Source organism: Callorhinchus milii, unplaced genomic scaffold (assembly GCF_018977255.1).
Source record: "Callorhinchus milii isolate IMCB2004 unplaced genomic scaffold, IMCB_Cmil_1.0 Scaffold3, whole genome shotgun sequence".
NCBI lineage: Eukaryota > Metazoa > Chordata > Chondrichthyes > Chimaeriformes > Callorhinchidae > Callorhinchus > Callorhinchus milii.
In genome coordinates this window covers 81,158,434-81,181,008 of record NW_024704744.1, presented here as the reverse complement: position 1 = coordinate 81,181,008, position 22,575 = coordinate 81,158,434, and the positions used below count along the sequence as shown (strand labels likewise).

At 41.7% G+C, this 22,575-nt stretch overlaps 1 protein-coding gene across 4 annotated transcripts in view; it reads left to right on the top strand.

Moving 5' to 3' along the window:
* The window catches only part of commd1 (copper metabolism (Murr1) domain containing 1), a 74,950-nt gene that overhangs the window by 15,250 nt on the left and 37,125 nt on the right, over positions 1 to 22,575 (top strand). For 3 of the 4 annotated variants that reach the window (XM_042333358.1, XM_042333360.1, XM_042333359.1), the window contains one exon: positions 5,356 to 5,637. In XM_042333358.1, the coding sequence (XP_042189292.1) occupies positions 5,356 to 5,637 (282 nt within the window). Of the gene's footprint in view, positions 1 to 5,355; positions 5,638 to 21,748; positions 21,809 to 22,575 lie in introns of those variants that run through there. The other variant, XM_042333361.1, reaches the window with a different exon arrangement.

Here is a 22,575-nt window from a genome sequence, read left to right as displayed (position 1 = left end):
GCAGTAGTATTATAATGCGTCCCTCTTGATAAACACAGTGGAGCGAATAGTTCTTGTTTAGCAATAAGTGGCCATTTGTCTCCCCTGGTGTGTTGCAACAGAAATAAATAGTTTTTTTTCCCCCAAATGGTGCAGTGATTAGTTGATTTACTTCAAGGATGGGTGGTTGGGTAGTTTGGGCCTGACAGAGAACACATTAATAATAAATAATAATAATAAAATAATAAAAAATAATCCTTGCATTTTATATAGCGTCTTATCACATTGTTGAGACGTCTCAAAGTGCTTCACAGAATATACTGTAAAGTGGATTGATTGTATATTTTGTGGACAGCAGGAAAAGGCTGTGCTCTACAGCGAAGAAATGAGGATGAGAAAAAGTGGTAAAATTTTTCAAGTTTGGCTTTGTGCATTTAGCAACTTCTTCATATTGTTCTGCTTGTATTTTTTTTAATGTTTGAGCAACTTTGAGCAGGCAGATGACAGGCACAATTGATTTTTCTGAAAAGGTGTACATGTTGACGGGGATATCCTTTCCTTTTCTAAGCAGCCTATGTTTCTGACAGGAGGTGTAGCGTGGTTAGCAATCAACTGTTCTCTTGCAGTTGTAAATCGTTTCAGATTGTTCTGCAGAGTGTAAGCTTCCAGCTTTAAAGCATCTTTGTGAAGATGCTGCCTGGCATAGAACAAGAGCTACTTCCTCTCAGAGGAGAATCGATGTTGACAAGCAGGCATACTTAATTGTTTTTATGTGTTGTGTCCGTGAATAATGGAGATTATAAGATTACGAAAATCCATCCAGAAGCAATATGTACACTGGATTTTATGATGCCTAGAAATGTTTCATTTCATTCCTGTGGTTTGCCTCTCATCTGCAATTTCATGTAAGAGGGATCAGCAGTCTTGTGGTCGTGACTGACATTTACCATCCTCTGGGCTTGTCTCAAAAGCATGATTGAAATTCCCCTCTCAATGTCGGCGCTTTTCAGATGAGCCTCTGAGCTTTGTGCTAGACGTTTGGGTGAAAGCCTGTCCCTTTTCCAAGGGGATCTTTGGTACCCATTGATGAACATCCTGCTGTCTAGGATAACCCCTAACTGAACGAAAACTAATTCCTAAGTGGAAGAAAAACTATCTAGAGTATACTGGGTGATGTCTACTGAAATTCTAGAAAGTGCTGTTTACATTGTGCCCCTGGGAAGCTGTGGGTGTTGAGGCCAAAATACACCCCATGGCTCGTCTAGAGATTTGGTGAGGCTATACTTGACTGTTTCAATGCAAGTTATATTTTTGCTGGAATCTGTATGTCCTCCCTCCCACTATGACCCTCGTGTCCTGGATAAAAGCTAACTTTCTACAGTTGAACGTCAGCAAGACTGAGGCTCTCCTGATTGGCGCGCGCGCCAGGGCCTCCGCACCTCAGGCATTGGCAGCATCAGTATCCACGGATGCACACTCCACTTCACCAAGTCAGTCAGGAACCGAGGAATCTTGTTCGACCCTCAACTGGCCTTTCTCCCCCACATCCATGCCATGACCTGCTCTGCCTTCCTCCACCTCCGCAACATTGCCCCACTCCGCCATTGCCTCACCCCTCAGGCTGTTGAATCCCTCGTACATGGCTTCATTTACAACCAGGCTTGACTATGCCAACACCCTGCTTGTTAGTCTTCCCAACTCTTCCCTCCACAAGCTGCAGATCATCCAGAATTGTTGCAGCTCGTGTCCTCTCCTGCACCAGGCTCCGTGACCCCATCACACCCACCCTCGCCCGTCTCCACTGGCTCCCCATCCCTCAGAGGATCGAGTTCAAAATTCTCATCCTCACCTCCAAGGCCCTCCATGGCCTTGCCCTCTGCGACCTGCTAACCCCTTATCAACCTGTCCCCTCCCTCCGCTCGGCAGGTTCTGTCCTACTCTAATCTACCATTGGCGATCGAGCCTTCAGCCTTTCAGCTCCCACCATCTGGAACTCCATCCCACATTCCCTTCACCTCGCTGTCTCCCTTGCCTCCTTCAAACATGCCTCAAGACCCTCCTCTTTGACCGTGCCTTCAGCCACTCTCCTACCCCCGCCCTCCACCCTCCCTGATCCCAACTTCCCGCTCGGGTCCTAATCCCTGACTGGTCAGCGCCGTGGGACGTCCTACCGACGTGAAAGGCGCTTTACAAGTGTAATTTTGTACTGTATAACTCTCTTCAGTATCTTGCAACTTTGTGTATAAGACAATGACTGGCCAGCTTCCTGCAGCGCATACCACTATATTAAAACATGGTATACAGCAACAATCAGATCCTATTTGTGGCATGATCGTACTACATGTTTACACTATGATGAGCATATTCTCAATGTCACGGATAGGCGGAACCTTGAAACTTTAGTTCCGACATTGTAACAGCTTCAGGACTGTGGAAATTGTTTCCTGTTGGCTAGAAACATGATCTATTTGAGATATAATCGACCCTGTATCTTTTGTGACTCACAGGCAGAAATTCTAAATGATGTGGGAAGCTGGAGTTAGATGTACTGGTGGATTGTTCTATTTGTGCTTTTCATCACTCGATATTAATGAACAGCTCAGTCAAATATAAACTAACAAAATTTGCTTCAGTGATGGGTGGTGTACCTGAAATTCAGTGGCCTGCTTCATGTCCCCTGACCGCCCCACCATTGGCGGGAGAGCCTTCAGCCACTCTGCCCCCAACCTCTGGAATTCCATCCAATTTCCCCAATCACTCCGCCTCGCCCCCTTCTTAGCTTCCTTCAAGTCCCGCCTCAAGACCCCCCTCTTCGACTATGCCATCGGCCACCCCCCTTCCCCTCCCCTCCCTTCTCCCTCCCTAACCCCAGCTCAGGTCTGAAATGCTGGACGTCCTCCCGACGTGAAAGGCACTATACAAATGTAGCATTGTTGTTGTTTGCGGCCCTTTTAAGAAAAAAGGCGAACGAGGCTTGAAAGTATTTCACAGTAAAAGCAGCAAACAGGAGACCTGCTTATTTTCAAGAAGTGCTTCTGAATAATGCATTTAGCGCAGCTCATAATTACATCAACGTTTCTGGGAAAAGAATCATTAGCTGCTAACTTGATTTACCAATGGGAATACGGGAGATCGCAATTACATTAGTCTCTCAGAGAAAGCAGACATTTTCTTTAATGCTGTTGTCTGCAACCTACGAATACTTAAGTAGTGTACAAACACAAGTCAGTAATGACTGCCGTTTTGTTTTCTTTAACCCCTAAAAAGACTGATGGTCAGATGACTTGACTAAGCAAATGGTTAGAAAAATATTACAAAAAAGAAAGGCATTTTGCATCTTTTGCTCCAAATATGCTGCTCTGTTCCTGGTGTTTGGCCGCAGGCATCCATGCAGACGTTTCATATTTCTTGGTGGTTGAAGGTTTTGTAGGCTGCAGCAAAACCAGATACATTTATGGGAAACCTTGGCAGAGAAATGGAATTCACGACTGAAGCTAATGCTTTTTTAGTGGATAAATGTTAGGGGATAGATTATTATTCATGAGCAGTTATGAGATGTCCCCCCCCCTCAGTTTTTTCTGGAATTATATGCTACTTGCTTATGGTGTTGATGGCGATTCAAACTTGTCTAATGTATATAAGCCTGGCACAGTGTCAGAAGGTTGTGAGTTCAAACCCAACATTGGAACTTCAATTGAGGTAGTTTCAATTTGACTGCAAAACTGCTAAAGGGTGATATCGGGGTAGATGAAGGCCGAGATAAACAAATATGTACTCGATACACCACGGTTTCTATGCTGAGAGAGTAGGGGGTGGTTGTTGATCGGGCGAGAAAAGTGGGCTATTGAATAGAGACGTGCGCTTATTTTACAGATTTCTTTTCTCTTGATTATTGATTGCAGCCTTGGGACATCCTCCCGACGTGAAAGGCGTAATACAAATGTAATCTTGTTATTGTTGTTATTATTGTTATTATTGTTGTTGTTGTGGAGAGCTTTTAGCTGGGTGCTGGGGTGGGGCGTGGAGGGAGACGAATTTGGTTTGCACTGGACGTTCTGCATTCGTGGCAAATGAGCTATTTGAGAGAGTTGGGTTTTTTTATAACATGGGTGGGTTGATAGTAAACACATTTTACCATCATAGTGAAAGAACTGGAATGTGAGATTAATAAAAAAAGGGCATTTTTTAAAAAGTAAAGTAGCAGACACAAGGGGCTAAATGGCTTCCTCTTGCATTGAAAATTTCTATATCTATTGTGTATGAAGACGCTGAAAATTCTTCAAGTGTTCTGAATCTCCACCCTGTGTGAAAAGTGCTATATCAATACAAGTTGTTGTTGTAAAATTACCTTAACAAGTAGCCTATTGAATAGGTTGAGAACCAGAATTAAGAATGATTATTATTATATTATTAATGAGTTTTAAATTACATTTTTAAATTCGAGGTATTTACTAAAAGTTTGAATTGTGCAGCGGTGGTGGAAAGATATTATGTGCCTTTTGCAATATATCTCATCTGATGATAAAATCGGGTTTTTAATCTTTGTTGAGAGTACATCCTATCCTTTTTCTTATTTTAGTTGAGCAAGAGCTCTTTTTTTTGGTGACACATGGAAACCTATCACAATGCGTAAGAGTAACCTGACCGGATTGGAAGTTCCGCATTCCATTCCAGATACAGGGAAATGTCACCTACACATTTCCCTGTATCTGGAATGGAGTACACGCTCCTTACCTAATTCTGGAGAGTGTAAGTTGCAGGTTGGCAAGAGCTATGGTTTGGGGTGTGCATGTTTCAGTGCTGCTGGAATTTAACCAGCTAAAACCGTATAGCTTGCCATCAAGAGTACTGTCTATCTAGCAAGCTCCCTGCTGCTAGTCCAGTTACGACCACCCTCGGTCCACCTTCAGCTTGCAGAGTTAACAGGAACTGGTGGCAGGGAATCATCCCACTCAGCTCCTATTAACCCTGCAAGCCAAAGCCCCAACGGTTAGACAAGCAGCAGGAAAGCTTGCCAGACATTAATAACAATGGCAAGCTACGCGGTTTTAGTTGGGTGGGCTCCAGCAGTACCCGCAACACAGACTCTGGGCTCTCCAAGCCTTGGCTCTTGCCAAACTGCGTCTAATACTTTCCGGAATTAGGTAGGCGGGATGTGTCCATCCAGAGAGAGAGAGAGAGAGAGAGAGTGCGCATTCCATTCCAACAATCTCTCTGGAGTTTCCATGTGTGTGTGGGATGCACAGAATTCTCAGGATGGTTTGGATACTCCGTAGCGCGGTGATGGTTTTCTGCATGTGTCAGACACACAGGTGACAAAAAAAAGCCTTTGTATAAGATGGATAGGATGGTCTAAACTGAGTTTTGTTTCAACAGTCCATAGCATCTGCAGACATGGACTTCAACCAGTTGGAAGCATTCTTGACAGCCCAGACCAAAAAGCAAAGAGGGATCACGCCAGAGCAGGCCACAGTCTTAACAAAGTTTTGGAAAAATCATAAGCTCAAAATCCGAGAGAGCCTCGTCAATCAGAGCAGGTGGGAAAACTCCCTGAAGAGCCTGAGCTGGAGAGTTGATCTGAAGAGTCAGTCCAGGCATTTGGATCAAATTAATGCACCAGTTGCGATTGTGGAGTTGGAGCTGGGGAAGAGTGATCAGGTAAGATGATTGTCTGTTGAGATGGATAAGGGTGCCAATCTGGTTACAAAAATTTACCTGTAGCAATCAATGTTCATAGAAGGCAATTAATATAGATTACATGTTGGGCAATAATACAGGTGAAGCAAGATATTAAATTACAATTATACTGTAAAAATTCAGACTATTGCAAACCGTGCTTCCAACCAGTCCGAAAAACGTAATTTGTTGTTCTTGAAAAAGTCCGGGCTCAGTCAGTGATGTCAGTGCTAGGTAGTGGATGTGCTCCGTAAATATCTCCAGCTCTGGAATTTCCACATGTAGGTGCAACGCATGGAATTCTCTGTTTGGTTTGGATACTCTTATGCATGTTAATGGGTTTCTGCATCTGTAATTTGTAATCTGTAATTTGGCTGAACAAAAGTTTAAAAAAAAATTGGGTGTCATCAGAGTAAATTGACTTGTTCTGATTCCATTGAGAGATTATACGATGGATTCTTCAACGAAGTTTTTTTTCTGCATCTTTAAATGAGACTTTGGAAAAAGTACACGTAATCTCTATAGAGTTAAATATAAATTTAAAATCTGCTTTAATAACCATCCTTGCATTTGATATATATTTTCTGGAGGATGGCTCACTGGATATATTGATCCAAATTCCTGACTGTCTAGTTCCTTGGGTCGTCCTCTCAACGTGAAAGGCGCTATACAAATGTAATTATGTATTGTATATACTGTCAACGACCACAATTTACACTTACGTAGCGCCCTCCACGCAGGGCAGCGTCTCAGAGCGCTTAACAGTGGTGAAAGTATAGTGACTTTATTTTTTCTTTCTGATTGTGCATCTTTTTCATTAAATTTCACCTGGGAGGTTGTTTGGGACCATCAGTATCACTGCTGGTAGTCCTATTGCCGAAACAAATCCCTCAGTTTGCAGAAAGACGACATTGAACCAATAATCGGGTTTTAATTGAGACCACCCTCTTGCTCATGGTTCAAAAATCTCTGGAAATGTTTTGAGGAATTGCGTGCAAGGCTTGTGTAAAGCTTGTGGGCCACTTTAAACCGGTTCCTATAAATGGTGGTGAATCCAGACAATGGGTTACTAGTTTTGCAGTTAGATTTGCTAGGTAGTCTTGTCCACTGAACACTTTGTCTATGCATCTTTCCCACCTCTCATGTATCTGCAAATGATGCTGCATTGATAGCACATGGCTCTATCCAAATCTCTTTCAAATATATGAAAAATGAAAGGTGCACTCACTCCATGCAGTTGTCCATTTTTGTGTGTTCAATTAATCCCACTCTCCTGCTCTTTTCACTTACTTCATTGAAGGAGGATGTCTCAAAGTGCTTCACAGGACACACTGTATAGTGCAGTGACTACATATTTTGTGGGCGAACAAAGGGCCAAATTACTTTTGCTTTTGCTGCAAATATCTGTTTCAATTTCACTTACTTTGAATAGTAATTGCACGGCAATCCAAAGGTTGAGTAGTATAGGTTTGGGAACCAATTCAAGGATGATTCATTTGGAAGGACTTCCTTATTCTGCCTGAATTGTATCAGTTTAGTTGAACATTAGGGAAATAAGGATGATTTTGGACTGTTGTACTTATTGATCTTAAATATGGAATATCTAATTGGTGGTGCTAATTGCTGTGCTTAAAATCATTCCCTTTGATGGAAAAATTATTGGAAACTGTTGGTTTAAAGAAATCCAAAAGCTGCTTCCAGCAATGTAAAGTAATGGGACTGTGAGAATATAGTGATGACTGTTTGCAGATTGAATAGATTTACTGACTATTGCTGGTCAGATACCTTGTTTAATCTACTATACGTCTTCAGCTGCTTTGAATTTCATAAGCTAATAGTAGTGGTATTTATAGTAATAACTGTTAGAATTGAAGCTGCTGTTTTAGCCAAAGAAAAGATGGGTTAATTACTTTAGACCCGTTATATAAATATCGCAAGGTTTCACTCAGTACCAAACTATTTCAACAGAAGAGGTTGAATGTGTGATTCATAGTAAAACATTAGCACACAAGTTTTGAAACTTTATTGAAAGCATTTCTTCTTTACAGTAGTTTATTTCAAATAAGATGCCCAGTTGTTCAATAACACCATGTTGCACTGTAACCCATAAAAGTTTAAAACTCTTATTTTTACCTTTTAAAGGATCCAGGGAAAGGGTGGTAAACGTCAACCTCAAGGCACGTAACAAGAAGGCCCAGCGATAACATCAATAAAACTAGTTTTAGATCAAGAACACAGTAATTTTGCAAAAAAGGACAGACTGTGCATTGATGACTTATTTAGGAAAATTATTCCAGGGAGACTCGAAAAGAAGTAGATCAGGGTATTCCAAAAGGCCAGACATTGAAACTGAGGAGCTCACGACCAACAAGGGATGTCACCTCGTAGTGAATCATTTGCAAAACTTAAAGAGGAAGAGGTTAGAACAGGAGACTTACTGATCCGATGAGAGATGAAAAGATTTGGGGGCGAGAGTCTGGGATCAAATACTTGAATATTACTCCAGGGAAATGAATCCAAGCAGAGGGAACCCAAAGTTTTTTCAGTGTGAAATCATCCAGTCGTTCTGAAATCATAAGCAGATCCACTTGATGTCAAATAACTTGAATACAATGGCCCACGCTGAAAAAGGGAATTTCTGGGAGTAATAATTTCTTTAAAAAGAATTGGTCACTTAATGTTTGCTTGACACTGCTGTGCGCAATTGGCTGCTGCGTTTAGCCCACAAAATATAGGGTCTGTTCACTTTACAATATATTCTGTTAAGCGTTTTGAGACATCGCGAAGATGTGATAAGGCACTATATCAAATGCAAGGATTATTATATATTTATGTCTATCAAGCTGGATGTCCATTGAGAAAGCCACTGATCAACCAATTTATGGTTGATCCTGAGGCACATCTAAATAGGGCACCGCCCTATTCTAACCTGCCCTTCCTCTCAAAAGTTCTAGAAGGCGTTGTTGCCAACCAACTTAGTGCACACCTCCTCCCACTCCCTCTTCGAACCCACCAGTCCGGTTTCTGCCCTGCCCACACTACAGAGACTGCGCTTGTGAAAGTCATAAACGACATCCTCTCTATCTGTGACCAGGGCTCCCTCTGCCTCCTTGTCCTCCTGGACCTCTCCGCCCCTCCTTTCTGATCTATATGCTCCCTCTTGGGGATGTCATCCGCAGACATGGGATACACTTCCACATGTATGCAGGCGACACCCAACTCTATTTTTCCACCTCTCTTTGCGACCCCCAGTCCCCTGATGTTCCGACAGCCTGCCTGTCAGACCTCAGGGGCTGGATGAGCGCAAATTTCCTTCAGCTGAACGTTGAGAAGACGGAAGCCATACCTTTGGCTCTCGTCAACGTCTAAAATCTCATGGCTCTCACCTCCTCCACCTACCCAACCTTCCCCTAAAACTCTCCGAACCCGTACGCAACCTCGACGTCAGGTTCGACCTCCATTTATCCTTCCTCCCCCACATCCGTTCCCTCACCAGCACCTCCACCACATCCCTGTCTCCGCCAATATCTCTCCCCAAAAGCCGCTGAAACCCTGGTCCATGTCTTTGTCACCTCTCGGCTGGACTACTCTAACCCCCTCCTCACCAGTCTCCCATCCACCACCATCCATAAAATCCAGATCATTCAAAACTCTGCCGCCCGCATTCTCACCCACACGAAACTCCGCTCCCCGATCACCCCAGTCCTTGCCAGACTGCACTGGCTGCCTGTCCCGGATCAGCTTCAAGATCCTCACCCTTGTATTCAAGTCCCTGCACTCCGCTGTACCCCCCCTACCTCTCTGACCTCCTCTCTCCTCAAAACAGTACCTATTGCCTTCGTTCCTCTGGGTCTGGCCTCCTCCTCTTCCCCCGAGTCCTCAGTTCCACCCTCGGCGGCCGTGCCTTCAGCCACTATGCCCGGAGGCTCTGGAACTCCCTTCCTCACTCCCTCCCTTCCTATTTTTAGCTCTCTGCTGAAGAGCTTTCTTTTCGACCGCACCTTTGGTCACCTTCCCCCACTCCCCCGGCTCGGTCCCAGGATCCGTTACTGTGAAGCGCTCTGAGATGCCGTCCGGCATGGAGGGCGCTATACAAATCCAAGTTGTTGTTGTTGTAATGCTCTAAATTTTTACTGCGTACTGAAGGCTTTGATTCCAGCAGAATATAACACACGCTCTGATTTTATGTAGGAACTAAATCATGGTGTTATAACGGGGGTCCCACTGTACAATGAATGCAGCTATTCCAGAATATCCATTCCTCTCTCCCTATCCTGTAGTTGAAATCACTGGAGCCCCTTAAAGAGAGAGTGAGCAGATAGAAAGAGTAGTCTCTGAGAGCATCGATAATTGAACTTTCTTTTTTTAAAACAATTCTGAAGAACCCAGGACTGCCCCCCCCAATGGTTTTGTAAATAGTGTTTACTGTGTTTCACAAACTAGGAAGATCTCTGGTTATATAATAATAATAATCCTTGCATTTAATATAGAGCCTCATCGTGTCTTTGAGACGTCTTAAAGCGCTTCACAGAATATATTATAAAGTGAATTGACTCTATACTTTGTGCGTGAAATGCGGCAGCCAATTGTGCACAGCAGTGTCCCACAAACAGTCGTGGATTGAGTGACCAAATTATTATTATTATTATTTTTCTAAGAGATTCTTATCCCCAGAAAAGTGATCTACCAATCAATTAATATGCCACCAATCAACTACTTACTCTTAGGTGAACAGAGGCGGGTGGAGTAAGGAAACTTGCCCAAGGTTTCATCCAGAAAGGAATCGAACCCAGGTCCTCTTGATTGAGGAGGATCCCCTCTGCCTTTCACCATTCGATGAGTGCTCCTCCAATGTGTTCAATGTGAAGGAGAATAGAATCAGCCTGGCCTGTGATTCCTCCCACACCCTACAGTTGAATAGCACGCCATCACGGCTTTCTAGATTTGCAGAAAAGAATCTGACCAATGACTATTGAGTGAGGTTGTCGCAGCATTGGTACCTGAGGAGCTCAGACCCCAGATTGAATCTTTACCTTGAGGAGCTGAGACGAGAGAAATGCATTTGAAGGGAGGAGAGGCACAAATGGCCATTGCATGAATTAGAAAGCTACTCGTGTACTGGTGTAATTTAAAAATAGTTGCAGATTTAGCAACAGGTTCAATTTGTCTTGTGGTTGTCTGCAAGTTACGTGTGGTGTGCTCTTTTTACGTGCCTTTAATTTATATGATGTGTCTATACTAGGCTGCTTAACCTGGTATTCACATACAAGATGAATCCAAGTGCAGTTTACCACTTCACATGTTACAAACTGTTAGTCTGGCTCATTTAGTAATACGGTAATCTCTGAGTCTGCCTGGTGCTGCATTTCCCCATGTGTCAGACACCAAAGAAAAAAGAGTGAATGTGATGAGTTCATGCCCCATATCGGGACTTTGAACTCAGTGTTGGCGACGTTCCGATACAGTGATGTGGGAGGATATCATCATCGGAGGTGCTTGTTCAGGTGGACGTTAAAGATCCCATGCCACTATTGAGAAGAGTTGCTCCTGGAGTTCTAGCCACCATTCTTCCAGATACAATTTATCATTCACTTCTGCTGTTTGTTGGACATGGCTCTGCATTCACCTACAGAATTCACAGTCACTACATTTTGTAGTAAATCCTATCAAGCAATTTGAGACGTCCTGACGTGAAAAGCACTATATTAAATGCAAGGATTATTTTAATACTGGGAATCTTGGTGAAGGATAATATTCGGCTGCACTGTAACGTTTAATTTTAGAACTTTTGTTCTCTCATTCACGTTCACCAGCCACACTAACTGCAGTCTGTATATCCCTGATCTGCCTTCCTCCTATGACCAAATTCAGTATGGAAAAGGTTATCTTTCTATCAATTGTCTTCTCGGGAAATCTAAGGGTATTTTCAAAATGCTACAAATTAGCATTTAAAAATTTAAAAATAAAGCTTTATTAGAAGAAGGTTATATATGATGAGGGGATAACGAGGGGTGGAATCCTGTTAGAGTATAAACACCGGCATGGACTAGTTGGGCTGAATGGCTGGTTTCTGTGCTGGATCTATGTTCGACCACAGTCACTTTACAATATAACCTGTGAATAGCTTCCTCCTGAGGGACGACCTCCTGAGTTGAAAGTGTTATAATTGATGAGCACTTACCCATTGAGTTCTTCCCTCAATTGTCCAAACACTCTCTTCAAAAATGTCCTTCATCTGGGATACGACGGGAAGTGGATCTCCTGAGTGCATCTGCTCCATAAATAGAGATTCATTCATTATGACTTTACAGATTAAACTGGAACCTTGTCTCCCTTTTCTCCTTGGTTCTCAAGTGTATTCTAGCTCCTGCAGCCCAGAAGGTTTGTTGCTGCAATAAACAAACATTGGGGTCTAACGTGAGGTTTGATAAATTTATCAATGCTTTCAATGAGCCTACTTGTGAATCCGACTGCTGGTTCCTGAGGTTTTGACTTCTTACTAATCAAAAGCTCCAGGGAAACCCAAGATCTTATTCACTAGTAATTCAATGCCACAAACCAGAGTTAAATGGATGTCAGAATTGAGACAGTGCCTCTAAATGATTTCTATTCAATACTTCACTGGTGTCTGACCTTGAAATGTATGTCTGACCCCACGACATAAGGAGATTTCAGTTCCAGAAACACTCAAGTTAAATTGCTCCATACCTATTTCAGGATGAGACAAACCCATTTTGCATGGGGTTACATAGAGTGGTACAGCATTAAAACCGGCCTTTCAACCCATGTTTATACGCCACACAAACCCCATCTCTCTTACTCCCCTCATCAATATTCCTCTTTTCCCTTCCACCTCATTTTTGTATAACTCGCCTCCCTAAACATATTGATTCTTTTCGTCAATGACAGCTTCTGGCAGTGAATTCCACATTTTCACCACCCTCCTAAATATCCTATTGGATTACCTGTTAGCTAACTTACAGTTATGTCCTCACATTTTGGACTCACCAACAAGTGGAAACAGCTTAGCAACACCCACCTTAGCCAACTATTTTGTCAGATATCCACTCAATCGTCTCAACTCCAGAGAGAAAAGCTTCAAAACATCAACAACAACTTGTCCTTCACGCAGGATAGCGTCTAGGAACGCTGTCCACTCTTTCAGCAGCTATATCTACTCATTTCGGATAACATCCTTGCTGTACTGTTATGCTACAATAACTTTCTTGTGATGTGATAACCAGAGCTATTCACAGCGTTCCATATGTGGTCGAACCAAGGTTTTATATAAATAGGCATTCACCTATAAACTACAGTTTACAGAAAAATCTAATACTGGTTGTCCACCTGACATGGAAGGCACTATATCATATGCAAGGGTTAATGTATTATCCTGATTTTGTTGCTGCAGATTTAAATACAGCACTCTAAATGCCCATGTCCATTTAATCTTATGTATAGCGAAATAACAGTAATTGTTCAGACGCACTGTATCAAATTCGATGCCATGAATTTGAGCATTTTCAATACGTGGCATTTAATTACTGTTTAGGAGATTTGTGGCTTTACCCACAGTTCTTTTGTTTAATAAAAAGGGACAACTTTATCTTAACTGCTTTAGATGTACAGATGACTTCAATATCTGTGTGTTTTACTCTCTTATCTACATTCCTGTAAACTGGTCCAAGTGATACTTGTAATGTGAGGCCTAGGGGCTAATAGCAGGGGCTTCATATAACAGCCTCAAACAGACCTGCTGGCACGATTGCTTCTATAACATGCCGGGCTTGTAATGAATACTAGTGAGTGTATACTTAATCCATACACTGTTGACCCTTGTGTCTGTTACTTTCCTTTCAATGTGGGCTTACTTACTTGTAACTCATGCTATTGATTTGGGGCAACATAGTGCATCCGACCTCCTCACTCCCCAATCCGGTACCTGGCACATCTGCACAACCGGCACCTGCCTCCTGCTTGTTCTCGCACCCTCCGCTCCACTATTGGAGGTCGCGCTTTCAGCCACTACTCCCCCAAACTGGAACACTCTCTTTCAATCCCTCCGCCTTGCCTCCTCTCTCCCCTTTTTCAAGTCCCGCCTGAAAACCTTCCTTTTTGACCGTGCTTACGGTCACCTCACCCCCTCCCACGGGCTCGGAGTCAGGCTCCGCCACTGTTAAGCGCTCTGAGACGCAACCCTGGATGGAGGGCGCTATGTAAGTGCAAGTTGACATTGTTTTGTTGCAGCACCAGATAAAGAGTTAACCAAATCAGTCCACATTTGGAGTCCTTCCCATGCTGGCTGCCTCGTGGTCAAAGGTTGTGTCCAAAGATGAGCGATGAGGTGCTGGTTTTGCAAACAGTGTCACTGATTTGTTTAGCAAATGACTGAAAGAGAATATTAGATAGCCGAGTTCACATAACCTCCTAACTGAAATTCTCAACCGTTCCCTGTTGCTCTCTGAGCGGGCTATTCATTAATCTGGTCTCTTTTTTAAAAGATTCCAAAAGATACGCAGGCTTAAATCTATAGTTTTGCAAAAGTCTGGTTTGCATTGCAAATCCTGGAGAGGAATGAAGTTTCTGTCCTTTTATTACTTTGAGCATTTTAATGTCTCATCTCAAACGCTGCTGGCCCTTTCCTGCTGTAGAGATTATCAAGTTTGTACAGTTTAGCCGTTGAACGTTTTGCTGTGGTAAATCATTGCTTCCTTCCAGTAGTTTTATCATGGCTGGCGAAGACATCTATCTGCACGTGGCTCATCACTGCATTAACTATTTTACTAGGATGAGTAATGTTAGTGTATGCTTTAGTAAATAAGTTCCAAGCACATTGATAGATGACTCTGTTTTGCAGAAAATAGATGGATATTACAAAAGGCACACTGTCTTACAGACATTTTGCCAGAAAGTAGGCATAAAATTAATAACCTTTTCAAATGGGTTGGAAACTAAATCAGTCATCCCATTCAAGTTGTGGTTAAAAAAAATGATAGCATTAAACACTGCGGGATGCCTGAAATAGCACATGTCCAAATGTTTCTGCAGTTTCTAACTTCTGCTTTATCTCTTTCCATCGACTTCCTTCTCCCCCCACCTCCCACCCCACCCCATTATATGCTACCTTGAGAGAAGTCAACAGACCTGACAAATGTAACTCTGAAAGTCAACAGCTTGTTAACCTTGGAGCTTGTTGGAGGAGAGCCATCTTTGCCATTAATACCTTCACTCATGAATGGTGCTGTTTATAACCAACATTCTTTTGAGGCAGCGAGCATTACAGCCCAGACTGATGCTTTTTTCATCCCTTAGTCAAACGCATGCACCTTCAGCAGAGGTCACTGGATAGATATCCAGAGCTGGAGCCATCTCTCGCTTGACCCCGCCTAACCTAATTCATCCTGATTTCTAGTTCAATCCTGCTGAGATTACAATAATGCTTGCATTTAATACAGCACTTTATCACGTCAACAAAATATTTCAAAGCACTTCACAGGATTTTACTGTAAAACAAGGTGACTGTATTTAGAGGTTAGAGATGTATAAGGCGCTATATCAAATGCAAGTATTATTGTCTAACATGGCACAGATTGAGGATGATTTTACAAGGGAAATATCTAAGCTCTGGTGCACGTACTTATTGCATCCTCTTACTGAGTCACTGGGGGAGAAAAGTTAATGATATCCTAATTATATACCTTTTGGCCCAGAAATCCAATATTCTGTTAAGGATGTGTCAAGCAGTTACTTGTGAAGCGAGTTTCCTTGCAGACTTGTAACTGCTTTGTTCAGAAGAGGAAAATGGGAGTTTCCTGGCACAAACGATAATGAACGGAATTTTTCCACCAAATTAATTAAAGACATTTTGGCAACAGTTAATCTTTTTGATGCTGCCAATTGTAAGAAGCTTAAATGGAGAAAAAGTTCAACTGCCACCTTTTTTGTCTCGATACAGTGTTGGGGGGGGTGGGGGGGAAATTCCAAATTATTTCATCTGTTTAATTGGACAAAAGGCAGATCATTATGTTGATGACACTTTCCATGCAGAGGCCAGAAAGATGTCATGGAAAAAAGTTGTATTGAATTGCCGGTGACAGAAGATTCAGTGCTTTAAAATATTAATTGAGATCAATTTTTTTTCAATTGACTGTTTTACAATATTTTATATTGGGGTGGAAAGTCTTAAAAGATCATCAGGAAGATTATAGACACTTTTTTTGCCCGTCCCCCTGACTTAGTTTGGAGTCAGCTATGTGAAGCACTTTGGGATTTCATCTGATGTGAAAGGATCAATATGAAATGTAAACCGTTACCGTTAGATATTGGTAGCTACCCAGTGAAGATGGGCAACTTCATCGACGACAACAACAAAAATTACATTTATATAACGACTCTTACTGGGAAGTACGTCCCAAGGCGCTGGACGGTTAAGGGTTTGCCCCCGAGCTGGGGGTTGGAATCGAGAGGGTAGGAGACATCAGATATGTAATTAGGGTGTGTTGACCTTGAAGTCTCCAGTGACTGGATGCAGAATCTAGTGACACATGTGGTGCCAGTTCCTGAACTGAATTAGGGAATACATTTCAGGTTTATAGGAATGACAATCTGAGCTAAGAAGCTGAAATTGATTTCTAGTTTTTACAGAGGTTGGTATCACATCCTGATGCTCCCATTTAATTAGTTATCCTGAATGTGTACATGTGTGAGACAATTTTTTTCCCAGTATTTTGAAGGGTATTTTAGTAGCTATTTATGTTCCCATTCCATTCTTTTTGACAGGTTATTTCTCTGTCTCTTGGCTTTGACATCAACTGTAACTTTAATGTAGGTCAACGCACCCAACTTTTGAATACCTGAAAGTAAAACTATATTTTGATAAAGAAATTGTGTTTAAAAATACCTTTACATAATCTAATGACTGTGTTGCTGTTATTGGAACTTTCTAAATTACTCTTGGCATTCAACAATTTGCAAAGTTATTTCCAGGGGGTGAAGTAGGTGTCCGTCTGGCTCAGTTGGTAGCAACAGTCACCCCTGAGTCAGAAGGTTGTGGGTTCAAGCCTCCCTATGGGACATAGTCCAGGGTAACACTCCAATAAGGTGCTGGGACGCTGTACTGTTGGGAGATGCCACCCTCTGGATGAGACATTAACCTGGGGTGTCACATCTGCTTGTTCAGGTAGATGTTAAAGAACTTCTCGAAAACAAAAACTAGTTTCTCCTGATGTCCTGGCCAATAATCCCCTTTATAAAATTGGACATTCATTCCATGGTTGTCTGTTGGACTTTGCTTTGTACAAATTGGCTGCCAGACTTGCTAACAAAAATACACAGTCACAACATCTTGCAATAAAGCAGTCACAATACCTTCCTGGGAAGCTTTTTGAGATATCCTCCTGTGTGAAAGGCACTATGTCAATTCCAAGGATTATTATTAATGAATCTTGTTCAAACAAAAATATCAAAGGTTTTTTCAGATCCCAGGATGTTTATTTCTAAACACTGTTCAGGCATGACTTGTTCATGTTCAATTCCTTTTCAAGAGTTTTCCCCTCTGTTTCTGTTGCTTCTTCTGCTTGTGCCAAATATCTGTCGCGTCAACTGCAGCCCTTCTGTTCTTTGTCCCCAAACTTCTTGGCAGGGTTCAGCCCTTTTTCCTGTTGGCACTTCACATGGTTCTGCTTCTGCCTGTTATCTTCTCAGTCTATTTGTGGACTTCTAAAAGACTAGAATACAAAATAATAAGAAAGAAAAAAACTATCTGAGATCAGAGTTCAACAGACTAAACCGAATTTGGGGTTCCCCAAATGCAGTCCGGAAGTAAATAACCGTAGTGACTTGATTTTAGCATCTACTTGTATCCATTACTGTTCCAGTTTCATATCGTTTTTTATACCTTCTCGGAAGTCCAAGGACAAATACTCAAGTAACAGTTTGAACAGCTTGAGTCCTCTTCTGGCATCTGGTTCTCGATACTGATTAAAGTTTTATTTCTTCATTTTCGTATGAAGGTCACGATTGTCTTCAAGTGATCTTACTAATAGGAGCTATTAAAGAATAATTCCCTTAAGCCCCTATTTTAATTTTGGTGGAGCATTAGGATCGAAGCACAGGCGTTCCTGGTAAATGTAACAAAGGTAGCTCGACAGTGAACCTACTTAATATTCGTTATTAAAGTGGGTCTTTCTCTATCAGGGGACCTGACAAAGCAGGTGTCCAGCAACATCGTTTTTCAATGAGGAAATTAGAAGTTTCTCCCCTCGGGCGAGAATGCGACAATTCTGCAGTAATCTCCTAACTCTTGCTGAGATCATTGGGAGCTGTTGGATGGGTTTTGATTGGATGCAGCTAAAATGTGTGGCAAACCTGGAATTGACATGGGTTGGTTTTGGTAAGGAAGAGTTTAGTGAAATGCCATGGTTCGGATGAGAGATTAAACCGAGATCCTGTTTCCCTGTTCAGGTGGACTTTAAAGATCCCTAATCGAAAAGAGAAAGGAGTTTCTCCTGGTGTCCTGGCCAACAATCCCCCAAATAAAATTGGTCACGCACTCCATGGCTGTTTGTAGGACACTGCTGTGCGCAACTGACTACCACGTTTCGCTCACAAAATGCAAAGTCACTTGTGAAGCGCTTTGAGATGTCTCGATGACGTTAAAGGTGCTTTTTCAAATGCAAGGATTATTATTTTACTATAACTATGTCAAGTGGAAGATATTAAAGCATGGTAGTTTTCAGTGCTTCAGGGGTTTGTCCATTGAGATGTATTTTACTGTAGTTTTCAGCGCTTAGGGACGTCCTCCCGACATGAAAGGCGCTCTATAAATGTAATTTTGTTGTTGTAGTTTCTAAATGTGTACCTTCCTCTCTGACAGTGCCTGCTGTCACCTCCCCTCTCTTCCCGGCTTGGCATCAATCAACAACAACAAGATTCCATTTATTGAGTGCCTTTCACGTCGGGAGGACATCCAAGGCGCTGTCACTTAAGTGCTTGACACTACAGCTTGTGAAGGGTGTTATATAAATGTAGGTTGGTGTATTTTTACACTGCTTCAGACACGTTTTCAACACTTCTCCCCAGTTTGAAAACATGCACAATTTAACATGACATCCACTTTCGGAAAACAAAATCTCTTGAAAGCCAATTTTTGTTTCTATAAAGAAACTGAAAAGTCACACATAATGGGGAAGATTTTACTTCCTTTTTTAAAACCTGTTCTCTCTGGTTGTACTTTTGGGATATGTGGAATTAAGGAAGTTTTACAGCCGCAAAGGAGATCAAGACTAGATTTGCAGTAAACATCTGATAATTCAATCCTGGCTTAATTTGACATTACTCATAGTGTGGCCCAGCTGCATTTATTTATGTATAAAGATGCACAAGTACTACATTTGCCTTCAAACACACAGTCACCCCACTTTATAGTAAATTCCTGTGGAGCTGGACAGATATGTGGAGTAAGGATCCCTCATTGATTTTTGCCTTCCGTAACCCAGGGTCTCAAGACCACTTATAGTGGTGCTTGTGCGGTTTTAACCAACTTTCCACAGACCAGGAATTATACCAGCAAACTTAGTGCTGCACCAGTCTCACCTTTATCTGCTCAGACAGTTGGCTTTGGACCTGTCATTTCTTTCTGTTTTAAGTTGCTGGCCATCCTCTTTGCTGCACTCCCTTTCTCATTATCTCATTATCCAGGGGCAGCTTTCTGTGTGGCTCTGTAATAGCTGGAAGAGATGCTGAAATACGATGGGTGAACCTTATGTTGTGACGTGGTTTTACATTCACAATGATGCTCTGGAGTTTAGTTTGATTACCTTCAGAGAGTCGGTTAAAAAAAATCACAAAACATTCCTTTAGGCCTGTCTGCATACATTTGGTTCAATCTATGAATTATGGAAGAATCACGCATGAGGCATCAACTGGCCTTCTCTCGTTTTCATGCTTGCTTAATGTTCTCCAAGATACTGTTGCAACTAGCCTTAGGATTTGACACAGTTTCCTTCCACGCTGTGACCTGTGATCAGGAAATGGACACTCTTCGGCATGAATCAGATCTTGGCCATATGGATGTCTAATCTTTTATTAGACTTTACACTTAAATGTTATTTCCTGTGGAAAGTGTGGCTTAATGGTTTGAGTCAATGGAAAAAATATCTTAAGAATAATTCAGGGCCACATTGTAGTGACTTAAGTGGGACCACAGAATGACTTGCATGGAATGGTTACATCAGATGTGCATTAAATGCCAACGACATGAATTCCAGAGAACTTGCCTTGGTGAAAAGGTAGGGCATAAATAATTGCTTTCCTTAAAGGCTTTGTGCTATTATGCTTTGATCCAAATGACTTTTCGGCATTCGTGTTAACATTGCAGCACGTACTCGCTTTATTGAAAGGAGTGGACTTGATGACTGAATGACTTTGCCTTGTAACAAGGCTTTGTTTTTATATATGTTGCCCTCATTTTGTTATCCCCAGTCACCCAGGCAATTTGAATGGAGCATTGCTGCATGTCGGTGAATATCTTACACTTGCCCCTTCCCCCTCCCCCGCCCCAACAAAAAAATCAATTTACTGTGAGGGGTTATCTTATCGCAGATTGGTTATTTACAATATTTGGTGGAGTATGTTTTTCTGTTTGAAATGCATGTTTATTTATTTCCAGGTTTCCTTTTTTTTAATTCAGTGATTAACTTAGATTCCATCTACCTTGTGATTTAGTTGCGTATTAAGGGTGGCCTCAACACTGGTCACTTGAAACGCTATTTCCAGTTAATTTCTGTAAAGTGCACCAATACTTTTTTATTGTGTCAAATGTGCTGTATAAATATGTTGTTGAACTTATCAAAATGATTTGCTAAAATGAGTTGGCAGCAGTCTAGCCTCCAAGTCAAAAGGTGGTGGAATCGAGTCTCACATTGGGACTTCAAACTCATGCGCTGCATTACTTAAAAGCACCATCTTTCAGAAGAGGCTTAAACCGAGGTCCCATAACTATTTGAAACGAAAAGAGAATTTCCCCTGGTGATTGTTTGTTTATCTGGCCAACAGACCTCCAGATAAAAATTGGTCGTACCCTCCATGGCTGTTTGTGAGTCACTGCTGTGCATAAATTTGCTTCCACGTTCACCCACAAAATAGATAAGTCACTGAACTTTATGGTAAATCATTGGTGTGCTTTGAGACACCCTCTGAAAGTGGTGTGCTTTGAGACACCCTATGAACGTAAATTGTATTGGATAGAATTCCTGACTAATAAAACAGAAGTTGCTGGGAACACTCAGCAGTTCAGACAGCAAATTTCCAGCATCTGCAGTATTTTGCATTGAGTTCCTGACTTTATGGGTGAGAAGTTTTATTGCAGGTCACGTAGGTTGTGTGATTGGTGGTTAAGGAGCCTTATTTAGAAAATGCTTTGTCTGCCAAAATACACGACAGCACACACTGTAATACCTCAATTTAAATAGGAGGAAAGCCTTAATTTGATTATTTCCCACACCTCACAAATGTGCAGATGCGTATGCAACACTTGGAACAAGTTGCTTCAAATATCAAACCAGATTAAAGGACTCTTAAAAATACCAAGTCAGCTTGTGTGCTTCAGGTTATCTCTGAGATGTTCTCTCTGCAATTATAGTTAGGTACATGTGGCAGGAAATGATCTTGGTTTGTGGAAAATGCCTTGTGATCCATGGATTTCTATAGGAAGGGGGATAAAGCGGTGTGGAATCTTGGAAAGAACTGGAATGTCTAAATTATTTGTTGATATTTCCTGTTACCTTAAGTATTTAGCATTCAGAATCTACAATATAAAATTTGATGCCTGTTACTGGTTAGTAGTGTAGCAAACACCCAAATACAATTGCTTTTTCTTGTCAGCTTGTTGGCTCTAGTTTAGGAGGCGTTAAAGTTCAATATCTAAAGCCCAAAGAGAAGTTTTTTCTCAAATAGTGTAGAATGCCACGTTTTCGAAAGGATTTTCTGTTTAATTTATTTCAAAAATTACTGTATAAAGGAAGGTAATTATCAATTAAAAATCTTCTGCAGTAAAATCTATCTCCTCTCACAAACCTATGCTTTTGTTGTCCAGGTTGATGCTCAAACGCTTTGATGGCGGAAGTGCAACATTGTCAGAGGTGCCTTCCTTCAAATGAGACATTGAAATTCAGGATCCTTCTGCCTGTTCAGCTGGATACTAAGGATCCCACAGCACTGTTCAAAAAGGGAAGGGAGTGTGTCTTCTGGTGTCCTGGACATCAATCCCCTAAATAAAATAGAACGTTCATTTCATGGCTGTTTATGGGACAATGTGCACAAATTGACTGCTGGGTTCACCCTCACAAAAAAAACACTTCACACTGTACCCTATGAAGCACTTTGAGAAGTAGAAGGGACTATACCAAGTGTAAGGATTATTATAATATTGCCCAGATGTCTTTACTGCTGAATAATAGCGAGACTTGCTGTTTGGAGAAGTACAGCAACACATCATCCCTTTTATCTTCTCAGCCAGTAGTTCTTGGATCACTATATTCCCAGAGGTTCTATAACTAAGCCATCGTCACATTTTTGTAAAATAACTTGAGCAACATTCGCTGGACAAAGACTGTCCCAAGTAATGACCTGTGAAAGATTCTTGATTGAAATTGTAACAATGACCGCACAAATTTCATGTGTTTTGAGGGAATGGAGCTTTCACTAATTTTTGTCCAGATGCCCGTTTAAAGTACACAATCCTTAGTTTTATGGCTCATAACATCATCTGACTTCCTTGATTAGATTCCCGGTTGTTTATTTTAATTTACAATAAACTAATGGTGTGTTTTGGGAAATTTAATAACATCTGATTAACTATATCAGCTGCTCTTTAATTTATGATTACCCCTTTGTTTCACTCTTAAACAATGCCTGCGTGTA